General features: G+C 37.6%; 1 protein-coding gene across 1 annotated transcript in view; it reads right to left on the bottom strand.

Moving 5' to 3' along the window:
* LOC118767738 (fat-like cadherin-related tumor suppressor homolog) overlaps positions 1-22500 on the bottom strand; it is a 65461-nt gene that overhangs the window by 23545 nt on the left and 19416 nt on the right. Inside the window, exons 3-6 of the mRNA XM_036512809.1 lie at positions 17258-17345; positions 5756-5821; positions 4519-4655; positions 2035-2070 (exon numbers count right to left, since the gene is read on the bottom strand). Of these exons, the coding sequence (XP_036368702.1) occupies positions 2035-2070; positions 4519-4655; positions 5756-5821; positions 17258-17324 (306 nt within the window). The 5' untranslated portion in view covers positions 17325-17345. The remainder of the gene's footprint in view (positions 1-2034; positions 2071-4518; positions 4656-5755; positions 5822-17257; positions 17346-22500) is intronic.

Raw genomic sequence — 22500 nt, 5'->3', positions numbered from 1 at the left:
GATAGGCTTGAGATGTATTGGGTTGTCCGGAAAGTTCTTGCCGATTTATAGTACCTTATCTTTCAACTTTAGAACATGGTCGAGTCCATAAAATAGGATTTGACTACACCTCCACTTAGAGCACAGTTTAAGCTATCTTTTTGGGGAAGAAGGTCTGTGTTCCTATAACCTGTGTTAATTCTGTAACTCTTTAAAATGGAAGATAAGAAAGTTCATTTTCGGCACTTGAAACTTTGGGAGCTATACAAATATGGCTGCAGCTTGGCTGGGATGTCTTACCCCACCCTCCATATTCACCAGATATTGTTCCTTCGGATTTCCACTTATTCAGGTCTCTGCAGAATAGTCTTAATGGTAAAAATTTCAATTCCTTGGATGACGTAAAAAGATACCTTGATGAATTCTTTGCCATGAAACCACCTCAATTATGGGAAGAAGGTATTTTTGAGTTAAAGGAAAGATGGAGACACATTGTGCCCCCAAATTGTTCATATTTGGTTGATTAAAGATGTAATGGCAAGTATTTATTGACCTTTTTCTTTCTTTTAAAAATCGGCACGACCTTTCCGGGCAACCCAATATATTTACATGGAACACAAAATACAAATCACGGAACAAAAGAGATGAATTATGTAGAATCTTATATCAGCGATTTTTTCCAGACGTCCATAACTTATGTAATAACTGTATTCATATGTAATATGTAGATATATATCATAGTTATGTGTATCTTTCGACTAGTTCCATTGAAATTTGTTAAACCACAGGGTGGTTGACCAAAGGCTGGGATCTTGCTTCAGATTACCTCCGATTAGACGAAGTTCGAGATATTTGGCCATATAAATGCTGAATACGTCTGGAGGAAGAAAGGAGAAGCATACAAGCCGAAGAACACTGTGCCCACCGCCAAGCATGGTGGTGGAAACATGCTCCTATGGAGATGTTTCTCTTTGAATGGCACAGGGAATCTTGTCAAACGCCAAGGAATCATGAGAAAGGAGGATTACATCAGGATCCTTGATGAAAACGTGAAGGAATCCGCTGAGAAACTCCAACTCGGCCACAACTGGAATTACCAGCAGGACAATGATCCGAAATATGCCCTCAAGGTAGGGAACAAATGGTTCAAAGAAAATGATGTCAACGTCCTAGAATGGCTATGTCAAAGTCCTGACCAGAATATGATCGAGAACTTGTGGCGAGACTTGAAGACCAGAACGGTCGCTAGAAAACCGACCAATCTGACGCAGGTTCATCACAAAAATAAAACAATCACAAATATTAACAGGAGTGTGAATAATTTTGAAGACCACTATATATATACATACATACATACATATATATATATATATATATATATATATATATATATATTATATATATATATATATATATATCCTATCGTGGTCTATACTATAATTCATTGCATTGGTAGAAATAGCGTCCCTGTCATTAAGATGGGAGGAGTTTGCATATTTAGGGAGAAGTAATTTGGACTTACGATTATAATAAGACCTTGTCCACAACAGTTGTAGAGGATGGTATTCATTCTGACGCCGAGGCAATCCGCACTAGGACAATCGACAGTTCGAATGTTGACACTAGAATCAACAGCCCCAGATCGGGCCTCTTTTGGTGAACTGCTAAGTTACAGGGCCCTATGCAAACCGCCACCGATTATCAAGCGTTTTGCTGTACAAACAAACATGAAAACATACACACATATACACTTAGTTTCAGTCTGATCATCTTCACTCACAAGACACTGGTCGGCCCGGGGCTAGAGTAAGAGATACTCGCCGAAAGTGCCGCGTAGTGGGATTGAACTCGAAACTAGAAAGTTGCAAAGCACAATCATTCTTGCACATATATTTTTTATTTATTATGGAAATATTTGATTTCAAGGCGGTTAATCATAAATTTCAATATGAAAAGAGATAAAATCAATAACCGGAACTGCTTCATGTATCGCCTATTTCCACCGCCATTTTTAATACAAAAAAGATTACGACAATATTTTTAAATGATACTTACGTTACAGTTTAAAGTAACCTTGATCAGGGTGCCCTTCTGATAAAGAGAAGAAAAGAGTATTATTTTCCCCTTGTGGGGTACGAACACAAATCTAATGGTTTGAAAATATTTCACTAAATGTAATAAAACACATTTGAATATTACTAAGAGGCATGTTCTGCATGAAAACTATACTATTATGTACGGACTAAGATGATTAGCAAAAACTATTTGTTTTTTGTTTGTTTTGCTTGTTTTTTTTTTTGTTATCTGGCTTGCAAGATTCTTTATGGAACTGAACCAGTGCGTGTGTTAATAATGTTGGGCATAATGACTCTCCCGAGACACAATAAAAGCTATTTAATTATTTGAAATTATATTTGTAGCTAGCGGTTACCCTTGATAAATTTACGTTCGATACATGTTCATTTCTATTCTTGGTTACGTATCTAAAGGAATTAATCTAACAAAGTACATGCGATAATGCTGGTAGTTCTTTGTATCCAAAGACCATGAGAAAAAAAAAAGACTGCCTACATGTGGAGTTGAAGCTGTGTATGCAAGTACCGTCCAGTACCTGTCGGTTTCGTCTCTTCTCCATCAGTGCAGGGCTTTTCTTCCTAGTAGTGCAGGTTTGGGCAAGATTTGTTTGAAAAGGCCTAAGCATTTTCTGTTGTGTCTGGGGAGAGTCATTTTCTTTTTGTGCCTTATAATGTAACACACCCACCGGTAAAATTTCCACTTATTTCTTATTTATATTTTCCTAAAATTTTCGTTGCGTCTTGCAACCTCATGGGATTATTATTGGAGAGTGTAAGACTATTGAAAAGGTTGCAAGACGCAACGAAAATTTTAGGAAAATAAAAATAAGAAAAAAAGTGGAAATTTTACCGGTGAGTGAGTTAAATTATAAGACACAAAAAGAAAATTACTCTCCCCAGACACAACAAAATATGCTTCAACACACGAAGTTATATAAAGAATCTTGCAACCAAATCCAAAGACTAAGCAGTTGTTCTATGCTTGTGAGTCTTTGCTCTCCACGTGACTACTGTTTAGCCAATGATACAAATGGTATTAGTGATGTCGCTGGCATTGTTATCAGAATTCCAAAGATGGAACGACTAACGAAAGCGCCACACCGGAAGCAGCTTATACATCCCACTAATCGTCCCATCAATTCACTGCCTTATAATGGCACTTTTTTTTTATCGATCTCGAAAAGATGAATTGATCTCGGTGAGATTTGAAATCAGACTGCACACAGCCGGAATAAACACCAGGAAGCATTCTATACGACGTTCTGATGGCTCAACTGATTCGTCGCCTCGAACTCATCACTGCAAATCAGTGAAACACTCGTCAAGAATATAGTGCTTCAGCCGTTTGATAAGAAATATTAATGCCTTTGTCAGAAAAGGTAGGTAATTCCCTACAACTTACACATTCAAATCACCATCACCACCACCATATAATTTTCCTCGACTCCACAGAATGGCGGGAGAAGAGGGTAGGTGATCCCCTGACGAGAGTCCTTGTTTGCGTGAAGACCAAGGACCAGGTGGTGTTAAACCGCACAATGGAATCATTCTGCCGCTGAACAAATTTGTAACTTGCCGTATCGCTCATGACCTTTGTTAACCATTTGCCTCTCCAAAGCATTTTCATTAGCTTGTCCTAAATACCCATGCTTATTTTCAGATGTTTGGTTAGCACTTTTTGCTTACGTTCTGAATGATTCCGACCGCCCCTCAAGTGTCTAAAGATGGAGTGACTCATGGTTATAAATTAAAGAACTGTGTGCGATTGGAGTTCGGTGTTGGTAAGCAGTTCACTCCGAGGCTTTGATACAGAGCGGTGAATCTCACATAATAGTAATCGTAGACTCATCGTAGACGCGCGCTAATACCCAGAAGGGCTCGATATGAATCACGACTATAAGATACCTGCTTTTGGTTAAACTGCACCGCAAAATGTGGGAGTAGTTAGGAATCTAAATTGGAGTAGACAGACACACACACAACTTTAGTGGTTAGGGCAGCGGACTCGCGGTTGTAGGATCGCAGTTTCGATTTCCCAGACCGGGCTTTGTGAGTGTTTATTGGGCGAAAACACCTGAAGCTCCACGAGGCTCCGGCAGGGGCGGGGGTGGCGACCCATGCTGTACTCTTTCGCCACAACTTTCTTTCACTCTTTCTTCTGTTGGCCTGCTCGCTTAGCCAGGTGGGTGGCGTCAGTTGAAGGCTAAAACAATGCGAAGCGCATTGTGACCAGCGATGTGTAGCAACATCTGATAGCCTGGTCGGTCACGGTGATATGGACGCCAAGGATATCTATGTCCTGTATATCACAGGTGATACACAAGACAGGCAAATGGTTAGAAGGTACGATAATTACGTCAGAGAAAGCTATAGATATCTACAGTTAACAAGACACAGTTCATTCTTTTTCATTTTGGCAAAATAAGAAACTTGTATAAAGAATTTTAGAAAAGGGGGATTTTACCATATCTTCCACGTCGATTTTTTTTGCAGCCTTTAGATAATAATAACCAAAAGAGTCTATATCAAGGACTATGTAATCAGGGGGCTGAGAGGATACGAAAGTCCAGGAGCTAGTAGTCAAATTGGTAAGAACGAAACCTGTAAACAAATAATGAACAACACATTATGTATATTTTTTATGTCTATCATAACAGCTGATATCACACACATACTCAAAATCACTTACATACTCACTCACTTACAAACACACACACACACACACACACACACACACACACACATACATAATGGATGTGAGACGCATTTGATGACATATTTGGCTATTTAATTAAAAAAACTTAAGTAAAAAAATGATATTTGAATGATAATTTGTCCATATCTCTCTTTTACTCTTTTACTTGTTTCAGTCATTTGACTATGGCCATGCTGGAGCACCGCCTTTAGTCGAGCAAATCGACCCCAGGACTTATTCTTTGTAAGTCTACTACTTAATCTATTGGTGTCTTTTGCCGAACCGCTAAGTTACGGGGACGTAAACACACCAGCAGTTTCCGTCAACCATATCTACTCAGAAGGCTTTGGTCGGCCCGAGGCTATAGTAGAAGACACTTGCCCAAGGTGCCACGCAGTGGGAATGAACCCGGAACCATGTGGCTGGTAAGCAATCTACTTACCACACAGCCACTCCTGCGCCTATGTTCTCGATGAGATCTCGGATAAGTTAATTCTATGAATCCGCCTTCGGTTTCGGTGATTGCGTCAATGGAAGGCCTGATTCGTTGACATGTCAGCATTAAATGGTCTTTATTCATTTCAGAAATCACTAGGACTACAGCGGCCTTCATAGAAGATATGGTATTGTGAAGGTGTTGCTGAATTTCCCTTTCAAGAACGCTCTAAATACAAAGGATCATGGAATATAAACCTGGCCAATTTGGAGATCACAAGTTTAGAGGTCACATAATCATAAAGCTTGTCTGATACCCATTCTCGGGTTACATAAACTTTGTTAGATGTTGAATCTTGTTGAAACATGTATGGCCTTCCACTTTGCACTTTAACAATTCAGGGCTCATTACTATTAATTCTAAGACTTTTAAAACTCTTCCAAAGATAAATTTAGCCACATCAACCTCATCCGACTCAGAGAAATAGCAAAAACGAAGAGCATAACTCTTCCTTCAGACTATGAAAAACAAAATGAAACAACAAAAAAAAACGTAAAATGAAGATGTTACCTATAGGAAGTTCCTCAGTATACGGAATCGTGGATGATGTTATGGTGCATTGACCGCTTACAAAACCTACAGAAATAAGAAAAAGGTAAAATAGATCAATCAGTGATTAATGATTAAATGTTAAGCTATATTTATTTATTACATAACATTGTGTAATAACATTTGTCCTTGTTCAGTAAGTCTTATTTCATAAGTACCAGTTGAACACTGGGATTGAAATAATTGACTTAGCCACTTCCTCGACATTGCTACCCTTGTGCCAAAATTTGGAATCATTATTCTCAGGTGTACTCTGATGCGGAGTAGTAACACCTGTAAAATTCCCAGATGTAGATTAATTGGCATGTCATTCAGGGGAATGGAAGGACTTCTAATTCTTCGTTAGATCTTCTTTCAACAAGAAAAGAACCTTATATATTAAAAGTAGAAACTTAGAAGCGATGTTTGTTTCTGATTGTCTGATGTTTGTTTCTGATTGTCTCCGCATCTGTTGTCCTGCTGACGCATACCAGAATGAACTGTTTGTTCAGTGGCTGTGCAACACTACATTCGCAGAAGGAAATGTTTCTGAAATGGCATTAAGGAATCCCGGTAGAATGGTGCATTCTCGATGGTTTACAACAGCAGATCGTATACTACGGTTGTATGTTGCTACCAAGAATCCTTCTAACACGAGGAAATTAAGTGTTGCTTACATAATGAAAGTTTATGTGCCAATGTGGTTCTCAATTAAACGCAACACTTCCTCGGAAAATGGGGACTTTAAACGTGTTCACGCAGATTGAGTCTTCGAGAGAAAAGGATCAAGCGGTACAAGACATTGTATTTCCAGTTATACAACGGAATACTTTCTTCGAGTACCCAGAAAATATTTTACTGGCCATGATAAACGATGAACGGAGCCACATTCGAAAAGTAGCATGGAGGCACATAAATCAGGTTCGAACACAGTATAAAAGGAAATCTGTGCGGCCTTTCAAAATTCCTACCCCAAACTTTGCTGCCTCAAACTACATGGACGTAATATATATATAAACTTAGATAAACTTAGATATGTTTCGACCAAAGATTGGTCCAGGCCATGTCTAACTTAATAGCACCACCTGATAGGATTATTCGAATCCTGTTTAAGTCAAGTTTTGTTTAAGTCAAGTTTTGTTCAAGTAGTGAGTTCTTGTTGGGTGAGTTGTATCCAATTATGGGTGGCTTATCTGGTATTCTTTGAAGGAATCTATCTAGACTCTGTTTAAAGTTGATGGGATCCTTTTCCTCTTTGATCTCCCTCGGGACAATGTTAAATAGGGCAGGGCCTGTTGAGGAAAAGAAATTATGTTGCGTGTACATGTATGTTGTGATCTTGAATTGGGCAGGGGACGTATAGCCCGTGGTCCAAGTCTTGGATGAACCTTGAAGCTAATGTTTAGGTCGTTTGGGCAAAGTTGGCGGTATATTTTCCACATCGTACAAATGATGTACCGCTCACGGCGACGCTGGAGGGAGTAAAGTTTCAAGGCTTTAAGGCGATCCCAATAATCGAGAGCAGCCATGCCTTCAATTCGTTTAGTGAGTGCCCTCTGGGGTGACTCAATTCTGGAGATGTTTTGTCTTGTGTGAGGAGACCACAGTGGGCAGCAGCAGTATTCAAGGTGTGGCCGTACAAAGGAGGAAAAAAGTGGTATGATGACACCTTGTTCTCTGGACCGGAAAGTTCTTAAGATCCAGGAACTCATCCTACGAGCTATATCGACCTTCTTGTTGATGTGTGCACTCCAACTGAGATCGTCATCAACAATTACACCCATATAATATTTATATATATAATATTTATTATTCTAGATGTTATAATGTTAAAATATATATTTTTTTGGTCGCTAAAGTATTAATCATCAACTTTTAACCGCGATGGACTGTATTCACACATTTTTCTTATATTTTTCTTTTATGCTTGTATTGGTGGGTTGTGTTTCATCTTCCGTGATTTTATGCGTGTATATTCCATGTGAAAGAAAAAGCATTATGTGATTAAATGTTCGAGATGTGATATGTTACGTGGATGACCTTATGTTTGTTTGTTCTGCAACCACAGTTTAATATATTTGTCTCATTTAATTGAGCACTTCTATAGTAGTCCTACTAAACATTTTGTTCCTGATAAGAAAAAAATCACTTTATTATTGATACGCCATGTTGATTCGTTAGTTACTGCACGCATTTTTTTTCTCTCCTTCTTTCTGTGTTTTTTTTTTCTCTCTGTGTATCTTTCTGTTGAAGAGCGTAGGCTCGAAACGTTAAAGACTTGTTTTATTTATATTTCCTGAGCGCCATACTAATACAATTGTTTGTTTGTTTCCCACCTGCCTTCGTCTTTTGTCTATTTTCATAAAGCTTCCCGTTATATATATATAATATATATATATAATATATATATTATATACAGAGTGCGTTGAATAAATTGCTGTGTAAATTACGCAAAAACGAAAATAACACTGACATCTCATTTTAACAGATATTTTTTTACCAAAATTGCATAAAAATATCTTGAAATACTAAAGAGTAAATTTATTCAATAAAATTGCCAAACTACTACTTTCACTGCTGCTGCTGCTGCTGCTACTACTGTCACAACTACTACTACAACTTCTAGTACTGCCACCACCACCACCACTTCTACTGCTGCTACTATTACTACTACTACAACTACAACTACTACTACTAACACTTCCAGTACTGCCGCTGGTGCTGCTGCTGTTACAAAACGAAGAATCAACGAAGGAGTGGCGACTTTTTATAGTCGCTTCACCCCCTGAATATAGTAGCAAATTCTCCCTCAAAGCAAACCCAATCGTTTGTGATGCAAAAAGGGTTTCTATTTTGTAAGCTGGAGTACACACCATTACTCAAAAATAGGTGTGATGGTCATGGCTTGAACGACTTTGATCGCAGATTTTGTTCATTCAGGACTAACCACCGGGTTAAACATCAATGTTGTGTAATTGAAGGAACGGCTAGAAATAGCAGCTTAATCTCCTCATTGATTCTGGACTCGGATAATGGAGTACTAAACACTTCCGGTTCGTCGCGATTAAGATTGGCTTGAGGTGATGAAGACTACAACAACAACATCAATAAAAGCAAAACACAGCAGCAACAGCAGCAGCAATAACAACAGAGTAGCAGCACCAACTACAGATGCAACAGCAGCAGCAATAACAACAGAGTAGCAGCAGCACCAACCACAAATGCAACAGCAGCAGCAATAGTCAACCTACATCCAATTAACGCCAGATGTAAGAAGTAAATTTAGATCTAAATAAAAGAGATGAATTGACTTCAGCGACTTCAGATAAAGTTTTTCACTCTAGTAAGGGTAAAAATAAAGTAAACGAGACAAACAGACATTGATTTCCGCACTGAAATATTAATTATTATATAATAATATTATAATATATATATATATATTTATAATATTTGTAAAAAGTAAGCGAAATTTAATACATATATATATATATATATATAATATATATATATATATATATATAATATATATATATATTATATATATATATATATATATATATACAATATATATATATATATTCGCCATGTTGAATCGCTAGCTTCTGCACGCATTTTTTTTCTCTCCTTGTTTCTCTCCTTGTTTCTCTCCTTGTTTCTCTCCGTGTTTCTTTTCTGTGTATCTTTCTGTTGAAGAGCGTAGGCTCGAAACGTTAAAAGCTTGTTTATTTATATTTCTTGAGCGCCTTACTAATACAATTGTTTGTTTGTACTCCATCTGCCTTCGTCTTTTGTTTTCTTTCATAAAGCTTCCCGTTATATATATATATATATATATATAGGCGCAGGAGTGGCTGTGTGGTAAGTAGCTCGCTTACCAACCACATGGTTCCAGGTTCAGTCCCACTGTATGGCACCTTGGGCAAGCTGACGAAACTGAAAGAAGCCCGTCGTATATATATATATATATATATATATATAATATATATATATATACATATATATATATGTGTGTGTGTGTGTGTGTGTGTATGTATATGTTTGTGTATCTGTGGCTATCCCGCCAACGTCGCTTGACAACGATGCTGGTGTGTTTACGTCCCCGTCACTTAGCGGTTCGGCAAGTACAGAGGTCGACTTTGCCTTTCATTCTTTCGGGGTCGATAAATTAAGTACCAGTTACGCACTGGGTTTCGATGTAATCAACTTAATCCCCTTGTCTGTCCTTGTTTGTCCTCTCTGTGTTTAGCCCCTTGTGGGTAGTAAAGAAGTAGGTATTTCGTCTGCAGCTACATTCTAAGTTCAAATTCCGCCGGGGTCAACTTTGCCTTTCATCCTTTCGGGGTCGATAAATTAAGTACCAGTTACGCACTGGGGTCGATATAATCGACTTAATCCCTTTGTCTGTCCTTGTTTGTAGCCTCGGTGTTTACTACCCTTGTGGGTAGTAAAGAAATAGGTATTTTGTCCATCCTTACGTTCTGAGTTCAAATTCCTCCGAGACTGACTTTGCCTTTCATCCTTTCGAGGTCGATAAATTAAGTACTAGTGAAACGCTGGGGGTCGATGCAATCGACTAATACCCTCCCTCAAAATTTCAAGCGTTGCGCCTTTAGGATTATAAATTGTTGTTGTTGTTGCTGTTGCAGTTGTTTAAGTTCTATGTCAACCTTGATCGAACTTGCAAACAAGTGTTCCGTTGATGACCATCTCGATTTTTTTTCTTTCCTGGATGTCCACAACTACATTAACCAGCGTATAGATTTTTTTTTTAAATCACAGTGACATTTGAGAGAGATTTGGCTGCTATGTCTTGCACATGGAACAACCACACAACACCTTCTTCCTTGGCAAGAGCGTTAAGAATCAAGTAGAAGTCACTGTACAAGGCGGCGAGCTGGCAGAAATGTTAGCACACCGGGCGAAATGCTTTCTGATATTTCGTCCGCCGCTGCGTTCTGAGTTCAAATTCTGCCGAGCTGGACTGTGCCTTTCATCCTTTCGGGGCCGATAAATTAAGCACCAGTTACGCACTGGGTCGATGTAATCAACTTAATCCGTTGGTCTGTCCTTGTTTGTCCTCTCTGTGCTTAGTCCCTTGCGGGTAGTAAAGAAATAGGTATTTCGTCTGCCGCTACGTTCTGAATTCAAATTCCGCAGAGGTTGACTTTGCCTTTCATCCTTTCGGGGTCGATAAATTAAGTACCAGTTACGTATTGGGATCGATATAATCGACTTAATCCCTATGTCTGTCCTTGTTTGTCTCCTCTATGTTTAGCCCCTTGTGGGTAGTAAAGAAATAAGAAGTCACTCATGCTGCTACTGCTGTGATCGTAGTTGTGTGTGATTTAGCCCTAGGTCGGCGCCGATGAAGCAGAGCCATGATCAAAGACGGTCTAGCCGTGACGATTACATCTGGTGTTTTGGGGGTTTTTTCCCCCCATTTTTATGAATGCATTAACCAACGTTTCATTTCTATAAAAAATATCTTAGGGATTGATTTGAGGGAGATTTGGCTGCTATCTCATGCAGGTGAAACGATCGCATAATGGCTGCCTCCTTGGCTACAGCGTTAACATTCTTGTTGTTGTTGTTGCTGTTTCTGCTGCTGCTGCGGCTGTTGTGATGATTGCGGTTGTGTTGCTGTTTAGCCCTGAGCCATTCCTGATTGAAGCAAGATAATGATCCAAGACTTACTCTTTTACTCTTTTACTTGTTTCAGTCATTTGACTGCGGCCGTGCTGGAGCACCGCCTTTTAGTCGAGCAACTCGACCCCGGGACTTATTCTTTTGTAAGCCCAGTACTTATTCTATCGGTCCATTTTGCTGAACCGCTAAGTAACGGGGACATAAGCACACCAGCATCGGTTGTCAAGCAATGCTAGGGGGACAAACACAGACACACAAACACACACACACACATATATACATATATATATACATATATACGACGGGCTTCTTTCAGTTTCCGTCTACCAAATCCACTCACAAGTCTTTGGTCGGTCCGAGGCTATAGTAGAAGACACTTGCCCAAGGTGCCACGCAGTGGGACTGAACCCGGAACCATGTGGTTGGTAAACAAGCTACTTACCACACAGCCACTCCTGCGCCTTGTAGATGTGACCATCACATTTTTTTTCTTAATTTTTAGAAGTACATTGACAAACGTATCCTTTCTTTTTTTAGAAGAAAAGCAAAAATGCGCAGAACCTCATTTAAGAGAGATTTGGCTGCTTTCTCTAGTAAGTGAGGCGTCCGCACACAAGCTCCCTTACCACCGAGAGTGTTCGTTTTTATATTTCTTATATCTATGAACTGTCTCTCTCTCTCTCCTCTCTCTCTCTCTCTCTCCTCTCTCTCTCTCTCTCTCTCCTCTCTCTCTCTCTCTCTTTCCTCTTTGATTTTGAGAATTAATTGCATTTCCTGGTGACGGAAAACAGGACATCGATCTGTTTTATTGTAGGTCAACCGCTATCTTAACGACGTAAGCAGTTGTAAAACTCTCGCATATCAGGTACGAACGGGTCACAGATGCTTGCTTGGTCTTTATAGTATTTACTTGGGTTTTGTTTTCTTTACAGACACACATACGCACAGACAGACAGATAGATAAGTTTCTTTATTGGCCACACAGGGCTGCACACAGATGGGACAAGTTACAAGGTAGAGCTTTTCTTTTGGGGGATGAAAAAAACAAATAAGCAAAAGAGAAAAAAAAGGGGTGGCGTAGGTTTTCGATCGTAAAAGGGAAGAAAAGAACAAAACAAAAAAAAAATAAAATAAAAAATAAAAAAACGAAAAAGAAAAAAAAGATAGATAGATAGACAGACAGACAGACAGACAGACATACAGACAGACAGACAGACAGACAGACAGACAGATAGATAGATAGATAGATAGATAGATAGATAGATAGATAGATAGATAGATAGATAGATAGATAGATAGATAGATAGATAGATCGTTAGATAGATAGATAGATAGATAGATAGATAGATAGATAGATAGATAGATAGATAGATAGATAGATAGATAGATAGATAGATGGATAGATGGATAGATAGATAGATAGATAGATAGAAATAGATAGATAGATAGATAGATAGATAGATAGATAGATAGATAGATAGATAGATAGATGGATAGATGGATAGATAGATAGATAGATAGATAGATAGAAATAGATAGATAGATAGATAGATAGATAGATAGATAGATAGATAGATAGATAGATAGATAGATAGATAGATAGATAGATAGATATGTTTCTTTATTAGCCACACATAGCTGCACACAGACGGGACAAACTACAAGGTAGAGCTTTTCTTTTGGGGGAGAAGAAAAAAGTGTGGTAGGTTTTCGATCAAAAGGGATCGTAAAAAGGAAAGAAAAAGGAAAGAGAAAGAGGAAAGAAAGAAAAAGAAAAAAAAAGAAAAGGGAGGGGAAAAAAATAAAAGAAGAAAGAAAAAAAACGATCAATAGGGATCGTATAACACAGAAATGTCAGATAGATAGATAAGAATTTTTTTGCATAATGAGTTTTAAAAAATCAAGGCTGTGTAAATATTAGAACATTTATAGATAGAAGGTCTTACAGCTGTTTGCAGGATATTTATTAATTATATCCCTTCATTGGAGACGGTGTGAGAAGATGGTGAAATCATAGTTAGTTTAGATTGTGATACAAAATAGAGATCGAGGTGGAGGAAAGAAATTAGATGCAAGATATGTAGGGATATAGATTGATAGATAGATAGATAGATAGATAGATAGATAGATAGATAGATAGATAGATATAAAGATAGAAATAGATAGATAGATAGATAGATAGATAGATAGATAGATAGATAGATAGATAGATAGATAGATAGATAGATAGATAGATAGATAGATTGATAGATAGATAGATAGAATAAAGTATACATATATGTGTGTGTATGTATGTTTTTCTTTGAGTTTTATTCAAGTTCTTCTTGAGAGAGATCAAGTCGGTCGCTAACAAATCGACAAGATTTTTTGAATTAAGAGAGTTCTTTGTAAATATGTGGTTTAGTTGGTGTTGGTTGAACTGTCGAAGGATACGCCCAAGAATCTGCATCTCTTCGCATAAGAATGTCAGAGACAGAATTTTGGGGTATGTATGTTTAGGGTATATATGTTTAGGGGTATTTATGTTTATATGTATGATTGTATATGACCTGCCCGTCTGATCAGTGGGGTGGCTTCATTTGAAGGCTACAACAATGTGTGAAAATGGGACTCAATCTCCTGTAGGGTAAATTGGATAGTTCCATAGCAGCGAAGCGGAACTTGAGCGACCAGGGGCAACTAAGAATCTCGAATACCCACAGGCTGTCAAAGAATCGCTCTTGCTATATCTATCTACAACTGCAGGTCTTTAGCAAGAAGAGGAATGGTCCATCTAATGAAGGAGGGGAAGAAGACCAAATGCGATATGATAAGGATCTGCGAAACACCTAGAACGAACGAAATTAAGTCGATATGGACAGACAGAATTGTGGTGGGACTGGGAAAAGCCGAAGGTATGAGGGCAACAGGGTTAACTGATGTCATACACTTAATGTATCTGCAATGGTTTAAATCATAGCAGAAGGGAACAAAAGATTTCAGATTTGAATAAAGACACAATGGGTGCGTGGAAACATTCGTTAAAGGGACGAAGATTTAAATTGAAGATTTTAAATTGATATTTATATCGTGTTGGTGCATAATTGTTGCGGCTTTTTTTCAACAAATTTTATTCAACAAAAACAAGAACAATATTTAACAAAAACATTTTTAAATGATGGTCTGACCGTCTGCCAAGCAAATGGGAAGCAGTAATTGAAGTCGATGGTGAATATACTCCGGAATAATCATTTAAAGACGTTTTTGTTACATGTTGTTGTTGTTTTTGTTGAATAAAATTTGTTGAAAAAAAGCCGCAATAATTATGCACCAGTTCACTATATCTTCTCGGATACCAAATCTTCTGGGAAAATCAGACATGTGTATGCAGCAACAAATATTGCCAATATCTACTTGATTCCAGTCCCTACTAACACCAAGAGTTTATACAATCAACACTTAGAATGGAAGTGCGATCTATGATCCGAAGATCTGAAGCGTAAACCTCACAATAACAACTCGTGAAATTTCGACTTCCAATAGGCGCAAATGCGACTAGTCGAAGGCGTGCGGTCTTGGCTCTGTCTCATTGTGCAACACTTTGGGCAAGGTTTTCTGTAACCCAGAGCCAACCGAAGTCTTGGTGAAAAGATTTCGTGGACGGAAACTAAAAGAAGCCCATCGTATACATACACACACACACATACTCATATTTGTCCTAATCTTGTTTGTTGTTAACACAATTTTTCGGCTGATATACCCTCCAGCCTTCATCAGGTGTCTTGAGGAAATTTCGAACCTGAGTTCTCATTCCTAAAGTATTTTTCGTTGTTGTTGTTATTATTATTATTATTATTATTATTATTATATTATTATTATTATTCTATGCTTGACTTTTGCTTTATGTCTGTACAAGTTGGCTCAAAGTCTCACCCAGAGACCTCAAGAGACAACAGGGTTGGAAGTTCATGTTGTTGTTATGCCTAGTGTGCCATATATTTGTTTTTTTTTTTTTTTTTGCTGTTGTACTAGTGAATGTCTAATAAAAAAAAGTTTGTTTTAAACCTTGGGATTACATAGAGAGTATTTTGCGTAGGATATGAGCGAATTTCTGCCATTTTGGAGTTTCCTGGTATCTGAGTTAGGTAGCAATCAGCCCCTTTCGCTATCATTCCCAGGGCACCTATGACAACAGGTATTGTTTTGGTCTTCAGGTTCCACATTATTATTATTTTTATTATTATTATTATTATTATTATTATTATTATTATTATTATTATTATTATTCAGTTCATGCGAGGGTATATATATATAAACAAGGTATAAATAACGGTGATTACACACTTTTCTTTTGTTACAAGAAATGTGTGTGTGTGTGTGGGTGTAAACTTAAATACAGCGAAACATCCACACACGTCCCATATACACACGGCACAGCATCGTCCAGGCAACCACTCTAATGTTTTTATCCTGTTTAAAACAGAGTCCTAAGCTGTTAATGCATTCAGTTATTGATTAGAGGAGAAAAACAAAATCTAATTATCGATTATTTAAGATACGTGCATTAGCAATCCACTTTAATTAACTTAATTAAAGAAGGACAGACCTATGTCCATTTTTCCAGAAACTTCTTGTCCGGTGGATAAAGGTGAGACGTGTAGTAATTCTCAAACCAGGGATATTTCCAGAATGCTCCATGCTGAGCGGACCCCCATAAAGACATCCAAGGAACCAGATTATTAGTGTTAATCTGGGAGACGTCCTACGTCCTAAAATACTGTAGTGTTTGGAAAAAAAATTGAGAATGTATATCATACATAATGCATGAACACCAAGGAAGAATGTAAGACCAGGGATTAACCTTTTTGCCTGTCGTTATATGACGTCATACATAGGACAGGCAAAGGGTTCAGTTCGGCCCTTATGAGTTCTGGGGTTCATGAGAGACTTGAGGAAGTCTTCCTAATGAATTCCCTTACTGAATGATTTTTAAGGACTCGATATTTTGGTTGTTTTTTTCCTGTATCTCTCCCTTTGTCTCTGTTGCTATGTCTGTCTCTCTCTCTCTTTTTCTCCCCCTCTCTCTCCCCTCTCTCTTTTTCTCCCCCTCTCTCCCCTCTCTCTTTTTCTCCCCCTCTCTCCCCTCTCTCTTTTTCTCCCCCTCTCTCCCCTCTCTCTTTTTCTCCGTCTCTCTCTCTCTGTTAACCCCACTTTCTTTTCTCCCATCTTGTCCATCTTTTGACTAAGCACACACTACACATACAGATATAGATATATATATATATATATATATATATATCATTATATATATATATATATATATATATATATGTATATATATATATATAATATATATATATATATATATATATATATATACATATATACATATATACATATATACATATATACATACACACACACACATACACATATCACAGTCTCTCTTTCTCTCTCTCTCTCTCTCTCTCTCTCTCTCTCCTATTGCTATTGACAATAGTAATAGAAACCGTGTATGAAGGTGCGTGGTTAAAATATATTCAGCTCACGATTGTAAGGTTGTGAGTTCGAGTCCCAGCGGCGCGTTTTGTCCTTGAGCAAGACACTTTATTTCACGTCGCTCCATTCCACTCAGCTGGGAAAAATGAGTTGTACCTGTATTTGAAAAGACCATCCTTGTCATATACTGTGTCACGCTGAATCTCCCAGAGAACTACGTTAGGATTACGCGTGTCTGTGGAGTACTCAGCCACGTACACGTTAATGGAACCCTCAACTGGAACCCTCGTCGTAGTCGTAACCGATGGAGCGTCAGAAGCTATGTGTATATATATAGAAATGGCGGCTGTTTCTACTCACCTGTTTTCAGAACCACCAACAGCTGAATGACAACAAGCCATAACCTTAATCCATCGTTTGATTTCATGATTCAGATATTTTCAGGAGACTGTTGAAATACAGGAGAAAAAGAAAACAAAATTAGGAAGACAGAAACAAAAAAAAGCAAAAGACAAACAGAACATTAAACATGGCCGGCGATCCTTCGGTATAGGTACCGTAAGTACCGGAATTGGCTTTGTTTACATTTCTGAAGATAACAGAAACCCTTTTCTCCCACCCCTAACCCTAACCCTAGCAGAAACCCTAACCCTAGCCCCCATATAAAAAAAAAAACACTTTCTTGAAATGTACCTATACCGAAGTTACGCCACACAGTTTTGTGGTAAAGAATTTGGTCTTGCAACTAAGTGCTTTCCGATTCGGTCCAATTGCGCTGCACTTTAGGCCCGTGTCTTTTACTACTGCATCGGACCGACCTTGTGAGTGAATTTGGTAGACAGAAACTGTGTGGTAACACCTCACACACACACACACATCTACGTTTTGGTTGTTCCTTCTCAAGCCATGCCTGGCGGCTCATAAGGGTCGGTTTCCCGGTTTCCTTGGCGTATAGGTTCCCCCACCCCTGGACAGGACGCCAGTCCGTCGCAGGTGAGCTGCAAGATGCAGGAGGAAAGAATGAGAGAAAGTTGTGGAGAAAGAGTCAGCAGAAGTTCGCCATTACCTTCTGCCGGAGCCGCGTGGAGCTTAGGTGTTTCGCTGATAAACACACACATCGCCCGGTCTGAGATTCGAACCCGCGTTCTATCGACCGCGAGTCCGCTATTCTAACCACTAGTTCATGTGCCTCCACCACATATCTATGTATATATGAAACAAGTCGAAAGATAAGATTTATTCAACGCGTAAATACTGAACAGTATAAGGATTTAATCCTTATATATATATATATATATGTAAACTGTTCTGTATTGACGCGTTAAATAAAATTTATCTTTCCACTTGTTCTACAATACACTTCAACGCTTCGAAAACAAACTTGTTTGTTTACATAGGACGAACATATGTATATATATATATATATATATATATATATATATATATATATATACATTTAGCAATTAAGGACAACTTCTTAATAAGGAAAACTTAACAAGAAATTATCGGGTAGATAGCGTGAAAAACCTCATAAGAGAAAAAATTTCGAAAATAATTCTTTCTCATTGAACATATTAATTATATATAGAGGGCATTATTATACATACATACCACACGCTAAGAGGGACAAAATTAGTCATTTCTACCAAGAATTTTACTAATCCAACCGAATGCAATTTTTCAAAGTAAGACATTTAAAAAATATTAGTAAAATTCTGGTGAAGAAATGACTAATTTTGTCCTCTTAGCGTGTGGTATGTATGTATAATAATGCCCTCTATATATAAATAAATAAATAAATAAATAAAATATATATATATACACATAGGATAGACTTTTCTCAGTTTCCGTCTACCAAATCTACTCACAACTTTTTGGGTCGGCTCGAGGCTATAATAGAAAACACTTGCCCAAGGTGTCACGCAGTGAGACTGAATCCGGGACCATGGGTGGAAAGCAAATGAATATATATATATATATATGTGTGTGTGTGTGTGTGTGTGTGTGTGTGTGTGTGTGTGTGTCTGTGTGTCTGTGTGTGTATATATATACATATATATATATGTATAGACTTACGGCTGTTTTGGGTACTTATTAAGGTGGATTCGTGGTTCAATTTTATCAATAGATCGATTGATCAACTGAAAATATAGGGAACGACCTTCGTGTATATATATATATATATATTATATATATATAGATATATATATATATATATATATGCATATATACATGCATACATATACGCATATATACATACATACATACGTATATATATATACATAAATATATATATAGATATATATATACATATGCATGTACATATGTATATGTATATAAATTTGAAGGCAACAAACAACAAAGGAAAAGAACAATAAAAAACAATAGTTTTAATGAAGTTGTATATATATATATATATATATTTGTGTGTGTTATACGTACATATCCACGCGTATATGTCTTATATATTAAACACACATGTGCACACACACACTCACACATACTCACACACTCTCCCACACAGTTATTGCACTGCACAAAACAATGGACATCTTCTAAAGGTAGCCTTTCTCTCTCCGATGAAAAGTGTGATATTTAATATGTATTCACCATATGAGTCCTTTGTCTTTCTATATCCTATTGTTCGCGTTACATACGTCGTTGTGTGTACGTGTGTATGTGTGTATACATATAGATAGATAGATAGATAGATAGATAGAGAAAGAGAGAGAGAGAGAGAAAAATATAGATAGTTAGACAGACAGACGGACAGATAGATAGATAGATAGATAGATAGATAGATATAGATAGATAGATAGATAGATAGATAGACAGACAGACAAGCAGACAGACAGACAAGCAGGCAGGCAGTCAGACAGACAGATAGGCAGGCAGGCAGTCAGACAGACAGACAGATAGATAGATAGATAGATAGATAGATAGATAGATAGATAGATAGACAGACAGACAGACAGATAGATAGATAGATAGACAGACAGACAGACAGACAGACAGACAGACAGACAGATAGATAGATAGATAGATAGATAGATAGATAGATAGATAGATAGATAGATAGATAGATAGATAGATAGATAGATAGATAGATAGTGGCTTATTAATGAAGATAGACAAATAAAATTATTCTGAACTAATGGAGGTATTGTTTCTTTGTTTATGTATGTATTTACATATAGATATAAAACGTCTTTGAATTTTCCAAAAGAAAATTAGATGAAACACTAATTAAGTCCTTTTATTTTGTTTCTTGATTGTCTAGTGGAGCTGAATGAATGTGTTGACTGCTTGATGTGATATTTATATAAAACTAGCAGCTAAGCCCGGTTTCACCCAGTCTGTTTGGATGATGTGGCTATGATCGTTTTCGGTTAGGCATAATCTATAACAGCGTTTCTCAACCTTATCGTTTCGGGTCCCCTGTTCCGATTGGAGCCTCCAGCTGTGTGAAAATTTCCTGACTCCCGATTAAGATTATCAACCCCACAAAGAGGTGAAAGAAGAGAGACAGCATAGCGAAAGTTTTAGCTGACTGGCATCCTGTACTCCCCTGGTTGCTAGCGAAATGGTATATGCTGGCCGAGCTGGCAGAATCGTTAGCACGCCGGACGAAATGCTTAGCGGTGTTTCGTCTGCCGCTATGTTCAAATTCCGCCGAGGTCGCCTTTGCCTTTCATCCTTTCGGGGTCGATAAATTAAGTATCAGTTACACACTGAGGTCGATATAATCGACTTAATCCGTTTGTCTGTCCTTGTTTGTCCCCTCTGTGTTTAGCCCCTTGTGGGTAGTAAAGAAATAGGTACATGCCGGCTGTGTGAGTAACTGGTTGTTTTGATGGCGGAACAAACAGGGGAATTCCATGAACAAAAGGTTTTAATCGATTTTCTCGGTAACTATGGCGGCTAGGGAAAAATACAAACTGCATTCCAATCTATGCACCTGTCTCCACAAGTGTGCCATTTTTTACGGGAATCCACCCAGCCGTTTGGCTGTGAACCTCAAGACAAGAAAGAATACAAGAAAAAAAGGAAAAAAGAAAAAAAAGATCAATAGGGATCGTGTATCATAGAAATGTCATGATGTAAAGTGTAAAGGGGGAAACAGATAAGATTTATCCATGGAAAGAAAAGCCTACGGAAAAGACCACGGTAACCTCGGTCATTAATGTCACGATAGATAGATAGATAGATAGATAGATAGATAGATAGATAGATAGATAGACAGACAGATAGATAGATAGATAGAAAGATAGATAGATAGATAGTAGATAGATAGATAGATAGATAGATAGATAGATAGATAGATAGATAGATAGATAGATAGATAAACAGTCCTATGATAACCAATAGTATGCGCTTCAGATATTATTTCAAGTACACATTCTCATACATATATATTCGAGAGGTTGCTGGTAAGTTACTGACCTGAAGGGTAACGCAAAAAAAGCCTGGTTGGAGGTACAACCTTCCGAGTTCTTTTACGGGGTTAAGAAAAACTTAAGGACTGCTGCAATAAGTGTGTGAATCTGAGAGGGGAATATGTTGAATAAATCATGATTAACTGATCTTCCTGTATTTTGTTTTATGTATAACTTTTGTTGGTCTGTTGACCCGCTTTGCTCGCTTGCTTTCTTTAGGTAGGTCAACTCAAACCTCGAGAAAAATGACACTACACAAATATAATTTTATTATATACGCTTTGAGATAACCTTTTCGCAGGAAGAAACTAGATAAATGAAAGACTCGACATTTTTTCTCGCTCATGTCCTCAAATATTTTCTTTTAAAATTATTCTGATAAGACATTATTACATTTAAGCGAGTTTGCTAAGCTCTTGACAATATCATTTCGTTATTCTTTATTTTTTTTCTTCTACATTTTTCCTTCTGAGATAAAAAGAAGACCAGGTAAAAAATAAACAAACAAACAAACAAAGCTAAAGATAGTGTGAACCAATTTGGGACTGCGTGCTTCGTATCGGTCGTTTTTACCTGCTAGAAATAACAGACCAAATCTTCCTTGAACCACACTACCCTACCATCTTAAACTACACTACATCTCAAAGGAAAACTATGTTTCATAAAGCAAAACTGGCGAGATAGGCACGGCTGGAAAGTCTTTGGTCATAAGCAAGTTTGCTAAGCTCTTGACAATATCATTTCGTTATTCTTTATTTTTTTTCTTCTACATTTTTCCTTCTGAGATAAAAAAGAAGACCAGGTAAAAATAAACAAACAAACAAACACAGCTAAAGATAGTGTGAACCAATTTGGGACTGCGTGCTTCGTATCGGTCGTTTTTACCTGCTAGAAATAACAGACCAAATCTTCCTTGAACCACACTACTACCCTACCATCTTAAACTATACTACATCTCAATGGAAAACTATGTTTCATAAAGCAAAAATGGCGAGATACGCACGGCTGGAAAGTCTTTGATCATACATCTGCTCTATCAGAGTGTCTTAATAACACAACTACACTGTTACCAATGATAACTACAACTACCACCACTACTACTATTGCTGCTGCTGCTGTTGCTACTACTGGTTAGTCCACATCACTCTATAAAGAGAACAGGGCTGG

The sequence above is a fragment of the Octopus sinensis genome, linkage group LG24 (assembly GCF_006345805.1).
Source record: "Octopus sinensis linkage group LG24, ASM634580v1, whole genome shotgun sequence".
Taxonomy (NCBI): Eukaryota; Metazoa; Mollusca; class Cephalopoda; order Octopoda; family Octopodidae; genus Octopus; species Octopus sinensis.
This window is presented reverse-complemented; position numbering and strand designations above follow the sequence as displayed.